The sequence below is a fragment of the Sturnira hondurensis genome, unplaced genomic scaffold (assembly GCF_014824575.4).
Source record: "Sturnira hondurensis isolate 20B ecotype Veracruz unplaced genomic scaffold, ASM1482457v3 Scaffold0006413, whole genome shotgun sequence".
NCBI classification, from domain to species: domain Eukaryota; kingdom Metazoa; phylum Chordata; class Mammalia; order Chiroptera; family Phyllostomidae; genus Sturnira; species Sturnira hondurensis.
Genome location: NW_028079044.1, coordinates 52,788,854 through 52,807,174, shown reverse-complemented (window position 1 = coordinate 52,807,174; position 18,321 = coordinate 52,788,854). Strand labels below are relative to the sequence as shown.

Below are 18,321 nucleotides of genomic sequence, written 5' to 3'. Positions count from 1 at the left end.
ACTTTATTTTTATCTCCGTCAAGCCCTGTAAATACTGCGGCGATCACCAAATAGTCAACGTGCCCGACGCCTCCTGCCCCTGGTGCTGGCTCCCGGTCACCAGGAGAGGCCGGTGAGCAGCACACCCTCATGGCTGGGCACCCAGGGCACTTGGGGAGGGCGCCGGACCCCCAGCCCAGACCCCGGCGTCAGACCCCATGTCCCCGCCCAACTGAGACAGCCTGACAGCCCCCGGCTTTCTTCTCGCTTTCGGTGCAGATTAAACAAGCAGTGCTCCTCCACCGGTGCCCAGGGCTTGTTTTCCGTCAGAGAAGTGGCTGAGGGCTGTGTGGTGGCCGCGCTGCAGTGGGACAGGCCAGGGTCTCACTGGCTCTGCCACTGATGCCCCAGTGCTTGGGTCAGCATAACCTGTGAGTGGGTGGGCAGGTGACATGAGGTGATGGCTGTAAAGCGGCCATCAGTGGGGGGGAGGGGGCACCCCGTACTGCTTTATCATGGTGCTTCTCTCACTGACAAGGAACCGAAGCCGTCAGAGGCTTGCTCAGGATCACACAGAAAGGAGGAGGGGGAGCTGGTCAGGACCAGGACAAGCCCCCCAAGTTTTCTGGGCAACCTCGTCAGCATCTCCGGAATAAGGAACTGTACCCCCATGCATGGCCTAGCCTGTTGCTTGTCATTGGAAGGAAAGACTGTTGAATGAATAAGTGATGGCGAACAGGCTGAGATTAGATTTGGCAAGAGAGGGGAGGGGGCACTGTGCCGGGCAGCAAGCGCCAGTGGTGGGTGTGGGGCCGGCTGACTGTGGTCTTCGGGGTGTGCATTCGGGGTGTGCAGCTGCTCTGCCTCCTTTAGGGACAAGGACGAGCAGGCTCTGCCACTGGCCAGGCCAGCAGCTCATCCTTCGAGGGGGATGTGATGAGCAGACAGCCCTGTGCACTCCTGCCGTGGATTCCTTTTACTTTTTTTTTTTTGCCACTCCTGCTTGGCGTTAAATACCTTGGGAGACTGTTACAAGTCTCATGCTGCACTTATTTTCTAAGAGCCTGGTGCCGTGACGGTTGGTCTCAAATGGTTGGGGGCCAGGCACCTGCCTGGGTGGAACCCCCCGGTGTGCTGACCCAGTGCCAGCCCGGACCCAGCACGCATCCCCTGCGCAGTGACCAGGCAACGGGCGCCTCCCTCCCGCACAGCCCTTACCACACTTGGGTTTGAGTGGTCTCCATGGACTCCCCCATGAAAGCTTTGGCGAACATGCCCAGAAAAGCGTGTCCCTGGTCAGCGTCACACAGCCAAATGGGCAGGTTTGTTGTGGGAACACAGACTCAGTTTCATGGGGAAGCCACGTGAAAAATAAGCCCATGAGTGCAGCTCACCCGCTCACTCACTCACTCACTCCCAGCGGCTCCTGAGCAGCAGTGTGTGCACGCACCCCACGGATGCTGGAGCGTGAACGCACCCTGCCAGGGACCCACGCCTTCAGGGCAGCAGTGCCAATGATGCGCACAGAGGCTCAAATTCACTGGAAATGAAGGGCGCAGGGGCTTGTTTCCCCTGTGATGAGGAGTCTGGGGTGCGGTTCGTCCCAACAGCAGGGAGGCTGGTGGGCTCAGCCCCTCCAGGGACAGGGTTTGGTGGGTGGTGACGATGCTGATTCTGTCCTCTGGGCTTGCCCCTGGGGGAGCTCAGCAGGCCTCTGCCTAGAGTAGCTGCAGTCAGGCGAAGGCCGCCTGCCACCTGGCACGGGAGAACGATAAAGGGCATGAAGGGATAAAGGGGATCTAGGTCATGTGTGGGCCCTTCTCCTGCCCAGGTGCGGCTCTTGGTTCACCTGTGGGGAAGCAGGCTCAGAGAGATGACCGTGTGGGGTGCGGGCCCACAGGCACACAGGCACCGGCCTCAGGATCCTTCCTGGGTTCCCAGGCCCCTTTCTATGGTGTGTCACCAGGAGGGCTAGGGGCACAGTGGTTCCAGAGGAGGGTGGCCCTGGGCTAGGAGCCCCGTGTAGTGCAGGTGACAGCAGGCACCTCTGGCTCTGACCCTTCGCTGTCGGATCGGGCCAGGCAGGAGCCCGTTCCTGGATAGCCTGTGAGTCCTGGCCCTGCGCACTCCTTGTTTAACTTCGCCTTCACCGTTACCCCGTCTACTGATGGGGAGAGGCTGGGGTTCGGGTGTGAGAGTGAGGAACAGTCTTCCAGGGCCCCCGACGACCCGCGAGCGCTGGTGGGGGCTGCCTTACAGCCTATCTGGTTCTGGTCCCGGGCCGTTTCCGGCTGCCCGCGGGACACTCTGGGACTTGTAGTCCGGGGAGCACACAACCCACAACGTGTCCACAGCTCCGGCAGCCCATTGGCTGACGCCAGGAGTCGGGGCGGACCGGACGGGGCAGGGGGTGCCTGGCTACCCGGCGCTCGGCCGGCTGGGGAGGGGCCGTCGCGTGATGTTTGAGTGTCGGCTCCGCCCCTCTCAATGCTTCTCCCGCTGAGAGCGCGGGGAGCACGCCTGCGAGAGACCCAGGCCCATTGAGGCGGCGGCGGAGTGCGGCAACGTCAGCCGGCCGGGACAGGTCAGCGAAGGCCAGGCAGGCGGGCCGAGAGGGCGCGAGGCCCGAGGCCGGGGTGGGTTGGACGGGGCCCAGGGGTCCTCGGGGTGGGGCAGGCCCGCGGGGGCGGGGTCGCCGTGAAAGGGGGCGGGACCGCCCCGGCCCCGCCTCCCCTAGGGCAATGCCGCAGGACCCAGTGGTGGGAATTTCGACCCCCGCCGCGGTGTGAGCACTCACGGTACCCGGGCGGTGGGCGTGCACATTCTCTGAGGCCCCAGTGCCCACCTGTTGGGCGCCAGGGTCGATTCCCAGTCCACAGTGGCTGGGAACCGGCCTTGCAGGAAGAGCCGGACCCTGTGCGCTTTCCTCTGCGCTTTCCTGTTCTTTTTCCAAGTTTGGCTTAAAAGGTACCTCCGGGTACTGAGGGTTGGGGCCTCGCGCCTGAGGAGCTTCCAAGTGGCTGTGATTTGTACCTCCTCTCCGATGTCCTGTTAGTAGCCCCATGTCACTCGCAGCGGTGGCCACTGGCCTTATGTGGCACAGGTATGGACACTGTGGCTATCCCAGGGCGTTCTGGGCCCCAGAGTGCTGGGCGGCGGGGCCTGCAGCCACGCTGCCTACCTGGCTCCCTTTCCTTCCTTGCCTGCCCACGCCCGTCCTCTGAGCTCCCCCATCCTCAGAGCGCGTCTGGCTTGCTTTCCTGGCCACCCTCTCCCTACAGCGTTTCCTGTCTCAGGTTCCTGCTCCTTCCCGGTCCAGCATTTCAGGGCCACTGCTTGTTGCTTGTGTCCTGGTTCATCTTTAGTCCTTGTGAGGCGGACACTGGAGTAGTTCCTCACTGCACCCCAGCGTGGACAAAGTGTGAGGCTGAAGGAGACAGGTGAAGGCCGTCAGTATCAGGGCACTGGGCTGGTTGTATCAGTGCTTTCGCATGGTGTGGTCTGACAGGAGCTAGGTCCTTGGTGGGGACCCAGTGCAGAAAGTGCCTGCCCGGCCGGGGCAGGTCAGCGAAGGCCAGGCAGGCTGGCCGAGAGGGCGCGAGGCCCGAGGCCGGGGAGGGGTGGGGTGGGTTGGAGGGGGCCTAGGGGTCCTCGGGGTGGGGCAGGCCCTCGGGGGCCAGCGCAGGTCGGACCTAAGTCGTGATTGCAGAAGGCTGTGGGAGGATAGCAAATCCCCGCAGGCTTCCTGGAGGAGGAGGTGCTTCGGTCAGACCGCCAGTGCATCTCCCCTCCTCTGCTGGCCTGGCTGCCCTGGCCGTGTCCAGGCACCTCACCTGGGCGCTTGCTCCTCTGCAGTCCTGGGGTGGGTGCCGAGGCACAGGAACTGCCACCTGGGGGCTCACGGGTCAGGGGTGGGCCGTGTCCTCAAGTCCTTCCCTGCCTCCTGCGAGCGAAGGCTGGGCTCTGGCTCCTTCCTGCGCCCCAGCCTTGTCTTCTGCGGTGTGCTTTGTGGGCTGTGTCAGTGCAGAAGTCCTGCTTCTTGCACGTCCCACGTGTCTTCTCACGTGTGTGTGTGTGTTGATACCAGACCCTTGTTCTCCTGACGTGTCTTTGGAAGCCCTTCTGTCCCCTGCCACCCCTGGGGTGGGTCCCCCCATTTATACCCCTGGCCATGGCCCCGCATGCTGGCTTCACCTTTCGGCACTGCCCCGGTGCCGGCTGTGCCTGCCTCCCACCATGGCTGGGCGAGGGGGCCTCTGTCTCGGTCACCCTGTGTCTGAGCCCCTGGCCCGGCATCTGGAGCCTCGTGGGCACCTGGCAGGCCTTGACGAATGGACTGGATGTAAGAGCTGGTGAAGAGGAGGTGGTGAGGCCTGTGCGTGCTGAGGGGTCCCCTCGGCATGCGGAGAGCTTGAGCCAGGGTGATGGGACTCCCCTCTATTTGCAGAGAAGAGACTGAGACTGACAAGGGGCCGTGGAGCCATTCGTGACCAGGACCAGGTGCTGCAAGGTCCCGGGATGGCTTTCCCCGGGTTTGGGGTCTGAGCCCGGCCGGGTAGCCAGGCGTGTGGTCCACCAGAGAGGGGTGGACATTCTGGGGGTGATGGTGCTGGTATACCTGCACACTCACACAGCTGCCTGGGTGCTGGGCCCTGTTCTGAGCAATTAGGGTCAGCACCTCAGGCCACGTGGACTGTGACCTGGGGGAGGGCCTGTTGGCACCGTATCACAGCAGGACCCAAGGCTCCGAGGAGTGAGCTCCCCCGGTCCCCTAACTTCGAAGCTCTGAGATGCTGTCTGCTCCACCACCCGATGTTTGGAGGCGTCACAGGAGGTCAGGCAGTTGCTGCGCTGGCTGGTGTCAGGATACCTGACCAGGTGGCCAGGGCTCAGACTGTTCCGTCTCTCCTCCTGTGCACAGGCCTGCCTGGGGCTGCAGGGTTCGCTTTGACTGTGTTATTTGCTGCCAGTGGCATTTCCCGTGAGGCTCAGGCAGCGGTAATTCATCACATTCTCTCGAGGCTGCTCTATGCAAAGGACAGCCTTGCTGGTGCTCTGAGGGAGGCCCCCTGCTTGAGCATCCGTTCCTGCACACTGTCCTGCGCTGCCTGGCTCCTGAGTGTGTACTGGGCCCGTGCAGGGGGCTGGCGAGGCCAGAGGGAAGAGAGTGAGCGGAACTGAGGGGGAACAGGGACGCTGCCTCCAGCCATCACTGTGGAGTTGTGCAGGCGTGTCTGCACTCTGCCCAGGATGTCCTCGTCCTCTTTGGGTGTGCTGAGGCTGGCCAGGGGCTGCTAGGGCACTGGTCCCTCTGCTCAGGTGAGGGGCTTTGGGGCTTGGCGAAGGCTCCCTCCGTGCCCCAGGCTGGGGCTCCGGAGCACTGCCACAGCTGCCCCTGCCCTGTCTGCCCTGTCTGCCCCTGCCCTGTCTGCCCAGCTCCCGCGGGGAGCTGCGTCACGTCCAGCTGCTCACCGAACTGGTGAGCACCCAGTGCCAGTGTGTTGGAGTAAGGGGTTGTGACAGAGCTTACCCAAAGTGGTGTTCCTGCCATCACGCTTCCTGTTGGCCTTACCCATGTGGCCGGCCGCACTTTACGTAGGTAGGGTGTCACCTGAGTCGTGGAGGACATGACCGGACAGTGCTTGGTCCAGGTCAGGAAGTGTGACGTTCGTCACCGAGATGGGAGGGTGGGCCTGGTAAGGCTGGATGACACGTGGGTAGAAGGAGCCGCCTCGGGGCCTTGCTGGCTCTCCCTGACTTGGGCGGTGCGTCTGGTCACGGAGCGGCCGAGCATTTGCAGGGTTGGGGGCAGGTGTCGTGCCGGAGCCCATCTGCCTGCCCTCCTGCCTGCCCTCTTGCCCCCCCCCCCAAGCCGGACCCTGGCTGTGGTCTGGAGTGCGCAGCCTGAGCCTGCACTGGCCAGGGAGCTAGACTCGGGGGGTGCAGGGTACTGGTGAAGGGTACAGGGTGGGAGGTCACCAGGGGATGGTGGGGGGTGTCGTAGCTCTGCGAGGACAACTTGTGCTGGCCAGAGCTGGCCAGAGGGGGGCGGGGCACGCCCACTGCCTGCACCCAGCACCTTTGGCTGCCCTCCCCTGGGTCCACAGTCTGTTCTAGCCAAGTACTTGGCAAGGGATGTCCTTTGAAAACTACTGGAGGCCTAGAACCAGCCTCTGCGGCGTGGCTCAGAGGCAGCGCTCGAGGAGCTGGCTCCTTCCCACGAGGCCGCCCTCCTTCCCTGCCCCCTGGCACCCACAGCTGAGGTGCGAATGGACTCAAGGCCTGCTGGGGGTGGCTGCGGGGAGGGGGTCTGCTGCTGCGGTCGGGGAGGGCTCTTCCTACTTCGCTCTGGGGTCGCTGGCACTGCCTGTGCTCATAGAGCTGCCTCCCGCCCTGGGCGTCTGCAGCTCCTGGAGATTCGACCTGATTGTATTCTCGGCCCCTGGTTGACCTGTGGGGCCTGTGTGTCAGCTGCCCTGGGTGCCGGCTCTCTGCCCCTGCCGAGAAGGCCCGGCGCCCCACACCAGGCGAGGGGGCCCTGTGGAAGCCTGTGGGGCCTGGGGGTTGTGGGGTCTTCAGGGCCTGGGGGGCCGGCACCCTGGCCAGCCTCTCCTGTTTGTTCTGGCTTCAGGAGTCAAGGCTCCGGGAGGGCTGCAGACTGGCACAGCCTCATGGGGCAGGTCCTTTGTCACCTCGTGGTTGTCAGTGTTGGGTCCCCCCTGTACTTTACCCAAGTCACCTGTGCCTTTTCTGTCCCTGTGGCCCCAGGACAGGAAGTGCACACAGCAGGTGCTCCATAAACACTTGTGCAAGCTGGGGCTGTCCCCAGGCAGCAGCCTCTGAGGAGTTGGGGCCGCCTCCCCGTGCCCAGGTGGCTGGCAGGGCTGAGGGGCATTGACCGCAGGGGTGGCCCGGCCCTGAGCAGGCGCTGCACACCAGTGGCACCTGCTGCTCAGAGCAGAGGGAGAGGGTGGCTGGGAGAGTCCGGTGACCCGCCTGGGCCTCACCACAGCCAGTGTGCCCCTCACTGCTCCCCAGGTCCTGTTCAGGGAGCTGGTGTGGCGGGTGCTGGGCAGGCAGGGGCGCTCTGAGGACCCAGTGGGAACTCCGGTTCTCCTCTGTCTTTGCCAGTCACAGAGCCAGTAGCTTTGTTCCTGTGCCGTTCGGTAGAGGGGACGCACCGGCCTGTCGTCCCCTTGCAGGGCGTGGTCAGGCTCAGCCAGGCGAGGGTGTGGCCACTGTCACTGTGGCTGAGTTTGGTACCTCGGTGCAGCGCAGAGCCATTGGCCTTTCCTTCTCCGCGCTTGCTCGTCTTCGAAAGCTGCATTCTCGACCCTTTCCCCGTGGATTGTGGAAGTCAGCTCTTTCCTGCTGATGAATTCAGGTCGTTTGCGTCCTGCTTTGTCACTGTTACAGTTTTGCCACGTGGTGGCTTTCATGGAGTCGAGTTCATCGACCGGTACCGGGTGGCGGGGTGGCGTTGGGTTTCTAGTCGCAGTCAGCAAGAGCTTCTTTTCCTCAAGTTTAAAGAGAAACCCCATGTTCCCTTGCAGCCCGCCCTGTTCCCCTTCTGAAGTTCAGTCTCCTGTCCCTGCGTGGGAGGGGTGCGTCTGGCCTCCGTCTCCTGGGCGTCGCACCCTCACTGACCGGCGCCGACACGGAAGTGTGAGCCCTCCCCCTCTGGCGGCCGGGCCTCGTTCCCTCGTGCCCTGCACAGCCACGGCGGCCAGGGTTTTAGAGCCGGCCTTCACTGCGAGGGGGCACGTGGCCCGAGAGCCGCCTCTCAGTGTGGGAAGTGTGCATGGCGTGTGGCCTGTTGGCTGCGGGCCCGTGGAGTTTACTCATCTGGCCCCCCCCACCACCTTGCTGCTCTCTGGCTCACGCCCTTGACTGTGTCGACGCCCCACGTGCGTGGACCGCTTGGCGTCAGCCTTCTCTCCACGGCAGCAGGCTGACCGCCCCGAGGCCATGCCCGGGAGGCCCTGTGTAGCCCCAGAACCCTCCTCTCCTTCCCGTGCTGTGGCTACTGCGAGTGCGGGGCGGGCTTGGGGCTGGGGGTGTCCCTTTGAAACCCCAGTGTCCGTTCTGCTGGACAGATGCTCAGTGGTGGGCGCTGGGCCGAGTGGTGGAGGCCTGGTTTCCAGTTTTGAGGAGCCTGTGCACTGTTCCCCGCAGCCGTGCCGGTCTGTGTCCCCACCCGCAGTGCCCTGGCCTGGCGGACCATGTGTGTGCTGCTGGCCTCCTGGGTTGAGACCAGTGTCCTCAGAATGTCCCGTGGAGCCCAGGCCGCCAGCTCGGACGGTGACTGTGGCCTTGGGGCAACCGGAGGCCTGCCCGCTTTCTTCCCCTCCTGGTTTAGTTTCTTCTGACCTCAGTCTGTTGGCTTCCGTTGTCTCTGCCCTTGGTGGTGCTTTCTCCCTCTGCCCCGGGAAGGCTCCTCGGCCTCGGACGCTTTCCTGGGGGAGCCACACTGCGGTCCCAGCTCCTCCCGAGCCCCCGCCCAGGTCTGCAGCTCAGTGGTGGTGGGGGGGTAAGGTGTCACGCGCAGGGTCAGCCCTGACGTCCAGGTGCTCTCGGAGACCCGCACTGCCACACCGTCCCCTCACCATGTGCATGTCACTGTACTCCCACCTGGGGGGTTCTGCTCGGTTGCCAAGGCTCTTGGGAGCCTCAGCTGTGCTTGGAGGACTTCGGATTGTACCCATTTTCTACTTTCTCTCATATGAAGTGGGGGCTCTTAAATTTGTTGCTTGGTTATTTTTGGGGTCAACCTCATCATCCTCAAGTGCTNAGTGGTGGAGGCCTGGTTTCCAGTTTTGAGGAGCCTGTGCACTGTCCCCCGCAGCCGTGCCGGTCTGTGTCCCCACCCGCAGTGCCCTGGCCTGGCGGACCATGTGTGTGCTGCTGGCCTCCTGGGTTGAGACCAGTGTCCTCAGAATGTCCCGTGGAGCCCAGGCCGCCAGCTCGGACGGTGACTGTGGCCTTGGGGCAACCGGAGGCCTGCCCGCTTTCTTCCCCTCCTGGTTTAGTTTCTTCTGACCTCAGTCTGTTGGTTTCCATTGTCTCTGCCCTTGGTGGTGCTTTTTCCCTCTGCCCCGGGAAGGCTCCTCGGCCTCGGACGCTTTCCTGGGGGAGCCACGCTGCGGTCCCAGTTCCTCCCGAGCCCCCGCCCAGGTCTGCAGCTCAGTGGTGGTGGGGGGGAAGGTGTCACGCACAGGGTCAGCCCTGATGTCTAGGTGCTCTCGGAGACCCGCACTGCCACACCGTCCCCTCACCATGTGCATGTCACTGTACTCCCACCTGGGGGGTTCTGCTTGGTTGCCAAGGCTCTTGGGAGCCTCAGCTGTACTTGGAGGACTTCGGATTGTACCCATTTTCTACTTTCTCTCATATGAAGTGGGGGCTCTTAAATTTATTGCTTGGTTATTTTTGGGGTCAACCTCATCATCCTCAAGTGCTTTGTAGAGGAAGTAGGAGAAACCCTGAGAATGGATGTTGGTACTCGAAGTCAGCTTCCTCGCACGCTGTGGACTCCAGGAGCTGTGGGAATGAAGCAGAGGGTTCTGGGGTTGGAACGGCTGTTGCAGTGTGTGTGCACAGTAGGACTTAACACAGTAGGCACTTAGTGGGTGCTCCTCCAGACTTCTGCTCCCTTCTGTGGGGACAGAGGGGCCACCAGTCCTGGCAGGATTGGCTCCGGGCCAGGTGGCAGGGGACCCCAGAGGTGCTGAGAGGGGCCAGGGCACAGCTTGCCAGGTGGCACAGGGCTGTGGTGCTCAGCACCGCGGACAGCTCCAAGGCTGCTGAGCGGTTGGGGTGCCCATCCTGGGACTCCTCTGTCCTTTGGGTCCTTTCCCTTCTCAAGCCTCTGGGGTGAGCGCCTGGGTGCGTGGGGCTCCCCTTGTGTGCCAGCCGCTGGCCTGGCCTTGAGCTTGGCACCTGTGGAGGGCAGGTGGCCAGGGAAGGATGTGGGGAGTTGCTGTGGGTTGGGGGTCGGCCCCCCCTCAGCTGGGGCTGCTCCGTGGGGGCTGGTCTGCACATTCCCTCCCGAAGGCCAGGCTGTCTGGTGGGGCTGTGTGCTCAGGCAGATAGGGTCGTGGCTCCCCAGCTCAGGTGCAGCCCCCACCCCTGCATCACAAAATGCAGGCCCCATTGTCTTGTCCCTCAGCCGTGCCTTCTGGGAGAGCTGCGGGCTGACAAGCAGGCAGCCTGGTGGTAGGCAGAGCTGGGCCCAAATCGTGGCTTCCTGGTGGCTTCCTGGTGATGGGAGGTGGGGGAGTGCAGTGGGGGGAGAGCAAGGAGAAGGGCGTGCATGGCTGGTGCCCTGTCCCCACCCCTGCTTTGTGGCCCATTCTGAGCTCCGCCCTCCAGGGCCTGGGGTGCGCTCTGGTGTCCTGCCTGCCGTGGTGTTCCAGTTGCTGTGACAATGCCCCGTGTGTGTCACTGCAGCCCCCAGACGGCGTATGCGTGCGTGGGGCCGGGCGCGCGGCCTGCGTGTGGACAGGGAGGCAGGCGTGGCTTGTGAGGGGGTGGTGGCCTAAGCGTTGGCGCAGGCTCGGCTGGAGCTCTGTGACTTAGGGACTCCCCCGGGTGCACTGCTGGGAGGTGAGGGTGGGGCCCTGGTCCCTGTGGTGGGGACTGGCCCGGCCTGCAGCCAATGCCCCACGGAGGGAGAAGAAAGCTCGCCTCTCGACTGGTGCCTGGTGCCTGTCCTCTCTGTGTCCCCAGAGGCCCCGGCTCGGCTGGCTGGCTCTTGGAGGCAGCGTGTTATGGGAAGAGGGCACCCCAGCAGCTGCACCCAGTACCGCCCTCTGGCCATGTGCAGGGGCCGCTTTGGCTGAAGGCCTGGGAACCCCTTTTCCCTGTGGGTCTTGGATAATGGGCGGCCTCGTTGTCCCCGGACTCCGTGTGGGTGGCCTGCAGCCACTTCTTCACGAGGGGGGGTGGACCCCCTGCTGCGGTGTCTGTGGGGGTTCTGGCGTGTCCTCTGTCGGCACTGGGGCTTGGGCCACCCCTGCACTTTCAGGGTGGGGGGTGCAGTGAGTGCTCCTGTGCCCCCCCCCATGCGCTCTCTGTTCAAAGTCCCTCTTTCCTGGACCCTGGGGGGTGGGGAGGAACTTTGTTAAGGCCGTGTGGCCAGTCAGGCGCAGAGTGGGGACTCAGACCTGGTGTTGTCTGCGGTCTCCTGGCTCCCTGACACCGTCCAGTAAGGAGCAAGCAGGGCACAGCTCTGGCCTGTGGCCCCCCAGCCCCCGGGGAGGGGAGGCAGAGAGAGGCGGCAGGGCCTCCAACCGCCCGCTGTACCCCTTCTCCTCGTGCGCCGGAGTTCCTCAGTTGACTCCTGACCTGGGCCGGTGGGCATGAGTGGTGTCCCTGGTGTTGGGGCGCCATGTGCGGGGTGGGGTGGAAGCAGACACCTGCTTTCAGGAGGCCGCCCGGCCATGACCCTGTGTGTCCTGGATGCAGGTGACTTCACTGTTTCATCGTGAAGGGCTTGCTGTGCTCGTTCAGGGGCTGGGCTCTGAGACGCCCTGCTGTGTTCGTGGTGACGGGCTGGCCGGCGGACCTGCCCAGGGGCCGGCCGTGCAGACTGGCTGCGTCCAGGCCCGCCTGGAAAGCCCTACAGTGCAGGGGTGTTGGTGCCACCCCAGGGCCTGTGCTGCCAGGGGCTGCCCCTCCTCTGCCAGCCCAGCCTCTCTTTCCCAGGTGGGAGCATCTCGGGCAGGTCCACAGTGGCAGTGCCCCGCCCCCACAGGCACAGGTCAGCTGCTGCCTATCCAGCGTGGGCCAGGTCCCTCCAGGGCAGCCTTGGCAACTGGAGGCAGATGTCCATGGTGGGTGCCCTCAAGCTCTGCAAGGTGTTTGAAGCACCCAGAATGGGCCTGTGGCCCCCAGGGCCAGGGGGCAGGAGCTCATGGTGTTTGGGGACTCGCCCTGTGCCGGGCCCCCAGGCCCCATCCAGCACGGGTTGGCTCCGTGGGCCTGCAGCAGCGTCATGGGGTGAGCTGCCAGGGCCTCCCGGGGGCAACCCGAGGACAGGGTGCCGTGGCCCCAGGCTGGGCCTCGCTCCTGTGTCCGGCCTTCTGGGATGTGATGACCTTTTTCCAGGGTTTTCATGGTGCCGCCCCAAGGTCACTTTCGTGTGGCTGAAACATCTTGACAGTGGTGGAAGTCATGGTAGCTGACAGTGGAGGGGACTCTGGGTCCCCAAGGCCTCAGTCCAGCTGGAGGGACTGAGCGACTGACTCACTGTGTCGCACCCTTAGGGGTTGCGCAGCCGGGCAGGCAGCAGGGCCTGTGCCTCACTGTGGTCCTCTCCCCGTCCCGGGGAGCAGCGCTGCCCAGGGCTTCCTGCCTCCCTGCAGCCTCCCCTCGCTTTGACACCCTGTGGCCTGGCTGCAGGGGCCTGGCCTCTGGAGAGTGAGCTCAGCTGAGTCACCGTCCTGTTCCCTGAAGGATGGGGGCCAGAGCCTGGCCCCCATCCCGGGCCCTGGCCTAGCCCCAATATGGGGCCTGGAGCCGTGGCCACTGCGTCCAGCCTGGCTGGTTCTTTGCTCCCCGACCTAGGGCCTGGGGGCCTTGTCCTGGGGGGGCTTCCCTGGCACCGGCACTTCCTCTGCTGTCCCAGACAGGACCTGGGCAGAACACCACAGATGCTCCCATCAGGCCTCGGGGGTGGTGCCCTGGCAAGCACCAGGCGCCAGCCTGAGTCAGGAGGCCGGAGGAGGCGGGCAGCCCCGGCGGGTGGCCTCGGAAGCGGCTCAGTAGGCGGTTTCCTTGGGAGCAGACGCTGTTCCTGTGACCGCGGTCCGGCAGTGTGGGGCAGTATGGGGCCATCCGGGCACCGCCGCTCATCAGCATCCGCCCAGCCCTCTGGCCTGGCCCTGCTGTGGCTTCCGCCTGCTTGGCTGCCAGCGCTCCTGCAGCCTTTGTCCAGCTGCCCCTCCTTCTTCCTCGCCTGGCTCCACTGTGGCCCTAGCCCGCCCTTGCCAGGGGACTGTGTGGGTGAGAAGTGAGGGCACAGCCTGGCTGGTGGCGGATGGACTGGAGCGGCTGGGCGGAGGTGGGGGCACAGCCTGGGCACAGGGCCCAGGGAGCCTGGGGTCTGGTTGGCAGCCGAGTGCCCCAGGTGGTCTCCTGGCAGTTGGGAACAGGCCAGGGACTCCAGTGTGGCCAGCCAGGTGGGGCACTGGGCAGCAGGAGGGGACAGGTGCTGGTGTTTCCCTTCCCGGTAGCACCCTCTGCTGGGCCGTGCAGGCCCGGAGGTGGGCCCCACGCTCCAGGCACAGCCAAGCGAGATGGCTGGTCAGGGGGTTGGTGTGCTGGGACCCTGCCTGGCACACCCTCTGGATGTGGCTGTGTGCCATCCATTGCTGCCTGCTCTGCCTTTGCCCCCCTGTCCCTCCCAACTGCCCTGCCTATGGCCAGGCACACTGGGCCTCTCGGGCTGCACGGGTCCCTGGTTTTGCCCCCCCAGCTTCCATCACTCCCTCCAGCTGGCCCTGGCCTCTCCTTCACCCCTGCTGCCCCTGCCCCTCTGCTGTCAGACCCAGCTGGCTGCCCCCCTTGCTGCTGCTCAGGTCCCTCGGCTTCTTCTGGGGGCTCCTGCCGCACCCACAGGTCTCTGCACCCACAGGTCTCTGCACCCACAGGTCTCTGCACCCACAGGTCCCTGCACCCAAGCTCCTGTGGAGCCCTTGTCCCGTGCCTTCCGGCTGACTCCCGATAACGCGCAGGTCTCCAGGGCTGGGCCCACCTTGTCCATGGTGGCCGCAGCCCGGCGTGCAGTGGGTGTGCGGGCCGTGTCTATGGAATTGGGCCCCATCTGCCTGGGTCCCTGCCCCTGCCAGCGGCCCGCCTGACCCCAGGACGCCCTCCTGAGAGCTGAGGGTGCTTGAGGAGACACCTGCCGTGATTCCACATGGATCTTTCCAGATGGCAGCTTCCCTGGAGTTTACAAATGACCTTTCGCTACTTAAAATTACAGATGCAACAAGTTCAGAAAGAGAATAAATGAGTTCTATGCGATTAATCAGGAAGAAGCGGTCATTCTTTGCTGCTCTGCATCAGCACACGCCTCACGCGCACACAGCTACACACATCACCTACACGCCTTACATGCGCACATATGTGCTCATGCCCACTGGTACTCTACACGGGTACAGGTGGTGGCACGCTGCGGGGGCGTGGCTTCCCCATCACACCCTGCGCCCTGCGGGGAGCGGAGCTGGGAGTGCGGACCAGCTGCTGCGTCCTTTCCTGCCTGGCCGGCTTCCCTGGAGCCCGTCCGCCCTCTTTTCTCGTGTGTTTTCCGTGCGTCGTGTTTCACGGGAGCTCCGGCAGCGCCGCCCACAGCCCTCCACTGGCACCTCCTTCACACTGAGGGCCTGTCATCTCAGCTTCCTCAGTGGGTGTCTCTAGAACCTTCTGCCACCCCGCTCTGCCGCTTGCCCCCCTGGCCTGGGGGGAGCCTCTGCCCTGGTCCTTTGTCTGTCCCCTGCCTCGGGCAGTCCTGCCTGCCGTGTCCTAGGTGGGCCCCACAGGGGGTGTCTCCTGAGCACTCTCCTGGGAGGGGTGCCCTGCCCACCCCCCCCACCAGCCACCTGCAGGGCCGAGCTGGTTCCTTGGGCGCTGTCCGCATCCTCGGGTCCTGAAGTTGTGTTGGCTCAAGACCGGGTCATGCCCTCTGCCCGCCCGTGGCTGTGAATTTCCCAGCTCCCATCAAGCTCCCCGGCTCCCGCCGAGCTCAGGGTGTCCCGTGCTGGGTGTTCTCCTCAAATCGTGTCCCTGTACGCAGGAGCCTGGCTGAGCCTGAAGGTCACTGCTGTCCCTTCTCTCTGTCTGCTTCCCGGGGCACTTCTCCCACTCACCCTCCACCTTTGCACTGGGCTCCGCACGCCCCCGAGTGTCAGTTCTTCAGTGCGCGTCTGTGTTCTCTGAGAGGCCCTTCCTGGAGACCCCATCCGGTTCTCCAGATTCTCCATGCGTGCGCTCTGAGGACCCCTGGGGGTGCCCGAGCCCCTCCCTCGGCCAGCTCCCTGCAGTGGCCCGGTCTCCTCGGAGGCTCCGCCCCGGGCCAGTGCATGGGAGGCCGGGTTGAGAAGGCAGTCTGTCTGCTCAGCCCACCTGGACTCACCAGCTGGGACACACTTGCTGTCCTCCCTGTGTGGCTGGTGCGGGGAAGCGGGGGTCTGTTTGGCGGAGCGGTGTTACTTATGTTAACAGGTGACGGGCATACACGGTTGCTTTTTAAGTGATTGAATGTTCTTTACAAACTCCGTTTTGGGTTCTGACGCAGCAGGTCGCGATGGCCAGGATCTGCACAAACTTTGGGGTCCTTGATGAGTCCTGGCCGGGGACTCGGATGTCAGGGTCCTGCCCTGGACGGCTGGGTGGCACGGGCCACATGGGGGGCAGAGTGGGGCCCGGGCCTCTCCTTGCCCCTGTGCTGCTCCCTCTGGCCACAGGCCTGCCCCCTGAGCAGGTGTTGGGAAGCGCTGGGAGCCCAGTCCAGCCTGTGCAAAGCTCCGCCTGTCCCGTCCAGGTCTCCAGCACGTGGCAGATCAGACCGGTGCGGGGGAAGGCCTCCCACGCACAAGGTCACGGGCCCGGGGGTCCCCGTGGTGTGGTCACAGGCACGCTAAGAACACTGGTGACATGGGAGGGCCCCAGGTGGCAGTTCCCATGCTGGGAATGGCCCCTCCACCCCCCACCACCCGAGCAGCGGTTCCCAGGAGTGCAGACTGGTGGGCATAGCCTGGCAGTGAGCTCGGGCCTGTCTGTCCCCTGGTTCTGAGTGCTGGTGCACATCTTTCTTCTCACAGCAGCCCTGAGGGGCCGGCCTCCTGTCCCCTCACTTGCCGAGGGGACTGAGGCCTGGAGAGGGCCAGTGCTGGTCCAGGCTGCTAGGGTAGTGCCCTTCCCCTGCCTGCCTGCCATCCTGGGTGGCCCACGAGGCGGGAGCTGGGGACGGAGTGTCGGCAGGCGGCGTGAACCTGTGGTTCCCAGCCCAGTGCAGTACTCAGCTCTGGCAGCACAGTGGGGGCCGGGGTGGACGGGGACCCGCGGTCCCAGGACTGGGTGGGCAGGCGGGCTCACTCAGGGGAGAGCAGGGGGGCTGGGGCCACCGTGGCCTTTGCAGGAGGGCTGTTCTCAGGGTCTCCACATGGGACGCTGGACAGGAGGCCCCCCAGCCGGGGTTCGCCGGGTGGAGGTGTGGCACAGGGCCAGTGGGGGCGAGGAGGCGGCAAGTCCGGCTTGGGCCCTGAGCACTAACCTCTGCTCGGTTTCTATGTCCCTGCAGCTCTGCGGGAAGGTGGCCCTGCCCTCTGTGAGAAGATGTCCTATGGGTCCATCACCGGCAGTGGCAGGCTGGGGAGCCACGGACCTTTTGGGGGACCCTCCAGACAAGGCTACCAGCCACTTGGTAATGACAGCGGCCGGCCGAGTGGGTGTGGGCAGAGACCAGCAGTGGGCAGGACTCTGCTGTGTCGTGTCGTGTTGGTGGCCATTCATGGTTCTGTCCCTTTGAACGCTGCTGCCTGTGACCAGGGTGGCACTGGCCTAGCTGGGGTGGGCTGTGGTGCTGGGCCCGGTCAGCCCTTTTCTTCCTGGTTTGGCTGGCCTGGGATCTTGCTTCAGGGGGTTACATGGCTTCATTCTGCGGCCGTCTGTGCTTGAGTTGCCAGTGTGTGTGGCTCCCAGGAGGATCAGGTGATGGGGAAGGGGACAGAGGTGCCCCTTCCTTTCGCTGAACATGCGTTGGTGACAAGAGTGCCTCCTGGCATCTGTCCTGGTCCGCCTGTGAGGGCAGCTGTGGTCATCCGCTGGGGCCCTCTCACTGGGCCTCACTGAGGGCCCGTGGGCGCCATGTCCCCGGCCGGGACGTGTGCCCAGCACCCTCCCTCCACTCCCACCCGTGTCGGCGACCGTGCGGTGGCGGTGTGGGCATGGGCCCGGGTCCCTGGGTTAGAGCTCCGGCATCTGCTGTTTGTGGGGCGTGTGGCCTCTCCCTGCGTCAATTCTGCGGTTCCCCGAGTCCGTCTGGTTCTCAGTGACTTGCCAGGTGTCCCGTGTGTCCAGTGGTGAGGGCTGTGTCCGGTGGCCATAAACGTCTCTCCCGGTGGGTTTGCTCTGCTGAGGGCACCTGCTGGGGACAGAGGCTCCGGGGTGGCACTGCTGGGGGCCCGCCGGTGCTGCCTGGCGCTCGCCTCCCCGCCCCAGGGTGGGCGGCTCTGCTCTCACTTCCCTCCGTCGAGGGCGTGTCCCTGCAGGGCGAGACCCCTTCTTAGGTGGCCGGATGGGTCCCACAGAGTCCCAGAGCACCGCACCCATGGGCCCACAGGAGCCACACGGCTGCGCGTCCCCGAGCCTCGTGCCACGCTCCCTGGTTCTCCTTTGTCTTTGCGGCACATCCCCGAGGCTGAGCCTGGAAGGGGCGGGTTTCTCCTGCAGAGCGTGGGCTTTGTCCGCGGGCCCTGTGCCTGCTGTCGCCGGTGTGAGGCTGGGCCTGTGCTCTGCGTCTCCGCGGCTCCCACCGTCTCTCCTGTCCCTTTGTGCTGCGCTGCCGCGGCCTCCCGCCGTGCGGAGCGGGTGCGGCGATGGTGTCCTGGGTGGGTTTCGGGAAGAACCGGCCCTCAAAGAGCTGTTTTCTCGGAGGGAAGAGTGTGGACGGGCAGTGAGTGTCTCTAGTTGTCAAAAGGGCGAGCTCGCCACTTGCTATGGTGACGCTCCTGTTACATGGTGCTGTTCTGGACGCTGGTCTGTTCACCTCAGCGTTCGCGTCGTGGGGCTCAGGCCGTGTAGGGCAGCCCTGGTGTGAGCGTGACTCGGGGGTGGCGTGTGGGGTGCTGGGGTTCCAGCTGCCCCTGGCCCCCCTCAGGGCCGCCGTCTTCTGTCCTGTTCGTGTCCCTCTTTCCTGTGTGATCGGTGTGCACAGAGGCACTGCCTTCCCAGAGAGCCAAGCTCCACCGTCCGGGGCTCTCTGGAGAACGTCGGTTTTCAAGCTCTCTTTTCCAGGGGTCTCTGACTGCACTGCGGCTCTCAGAGGGGCACCTACAGGGTCCCGCGTTGCTGACAGTGGCTGAGAGGGGGCTGCTGCAGGACCCCAGGTGTGATCCCAATCCCCTGCGCTCCTCCCTGCCATGTGACCTGGAAGGCTGGGTGGGGGGTGCTGGGGCGGGGACCGGAGGGGCCCTCATGGTGCAGGCGCAGCTGTGTCACCTGTGTGTACGTGATCCAGGTGACTCTGCAGAGCCAAGGATGGGCTTCTCATGCTAAGCATTGTCACACGTGCAGCAGAAAGCCAAATGGCAGGTTATTGACACGTAAAGAACCCTAAAA

At 64.6% G+C, this 18,321-nt stretch overlaps 1 protein-coding gene across 6 annotated transcripts in view; it reads left to right on the top strand.

Moving 5' to 3' along the window:
* The first annotated feature begins 2,395 nt into the window (after positions 1-2,395).
* The window catches only part of TSNARE1 (t-SNARE domain containing 1), a 68,536-nt gene continuing 52,610 nt past the window's right edge, over positions 2,396-18,321 (top strand). For 4 of the 6 annotated variants that reach the window (XM_037048631.1, XM_037048632.1, XM_037048634.1 and 1 more), the window contains exons 1-2: positions 2,396-2,517; positions 16,280-16,405. In XM_037048631.1, coding sequence (XP_036904526.1) covers positions 16,318-16,405 — 88 coding nt within the window. In that variant the 5' untranslated portion in view covers positions 2,396-2,517; positions 16,280-16,317. Of the gene's footprint in view, positions 2,564-2,731; positions 3,083-16,279; positions 16,406-18,321 lie in introns of those variants that run through there. The other 2 variants (XM_037048629.1, XM_037048630.1) reach the window with 2 other exon arrangements.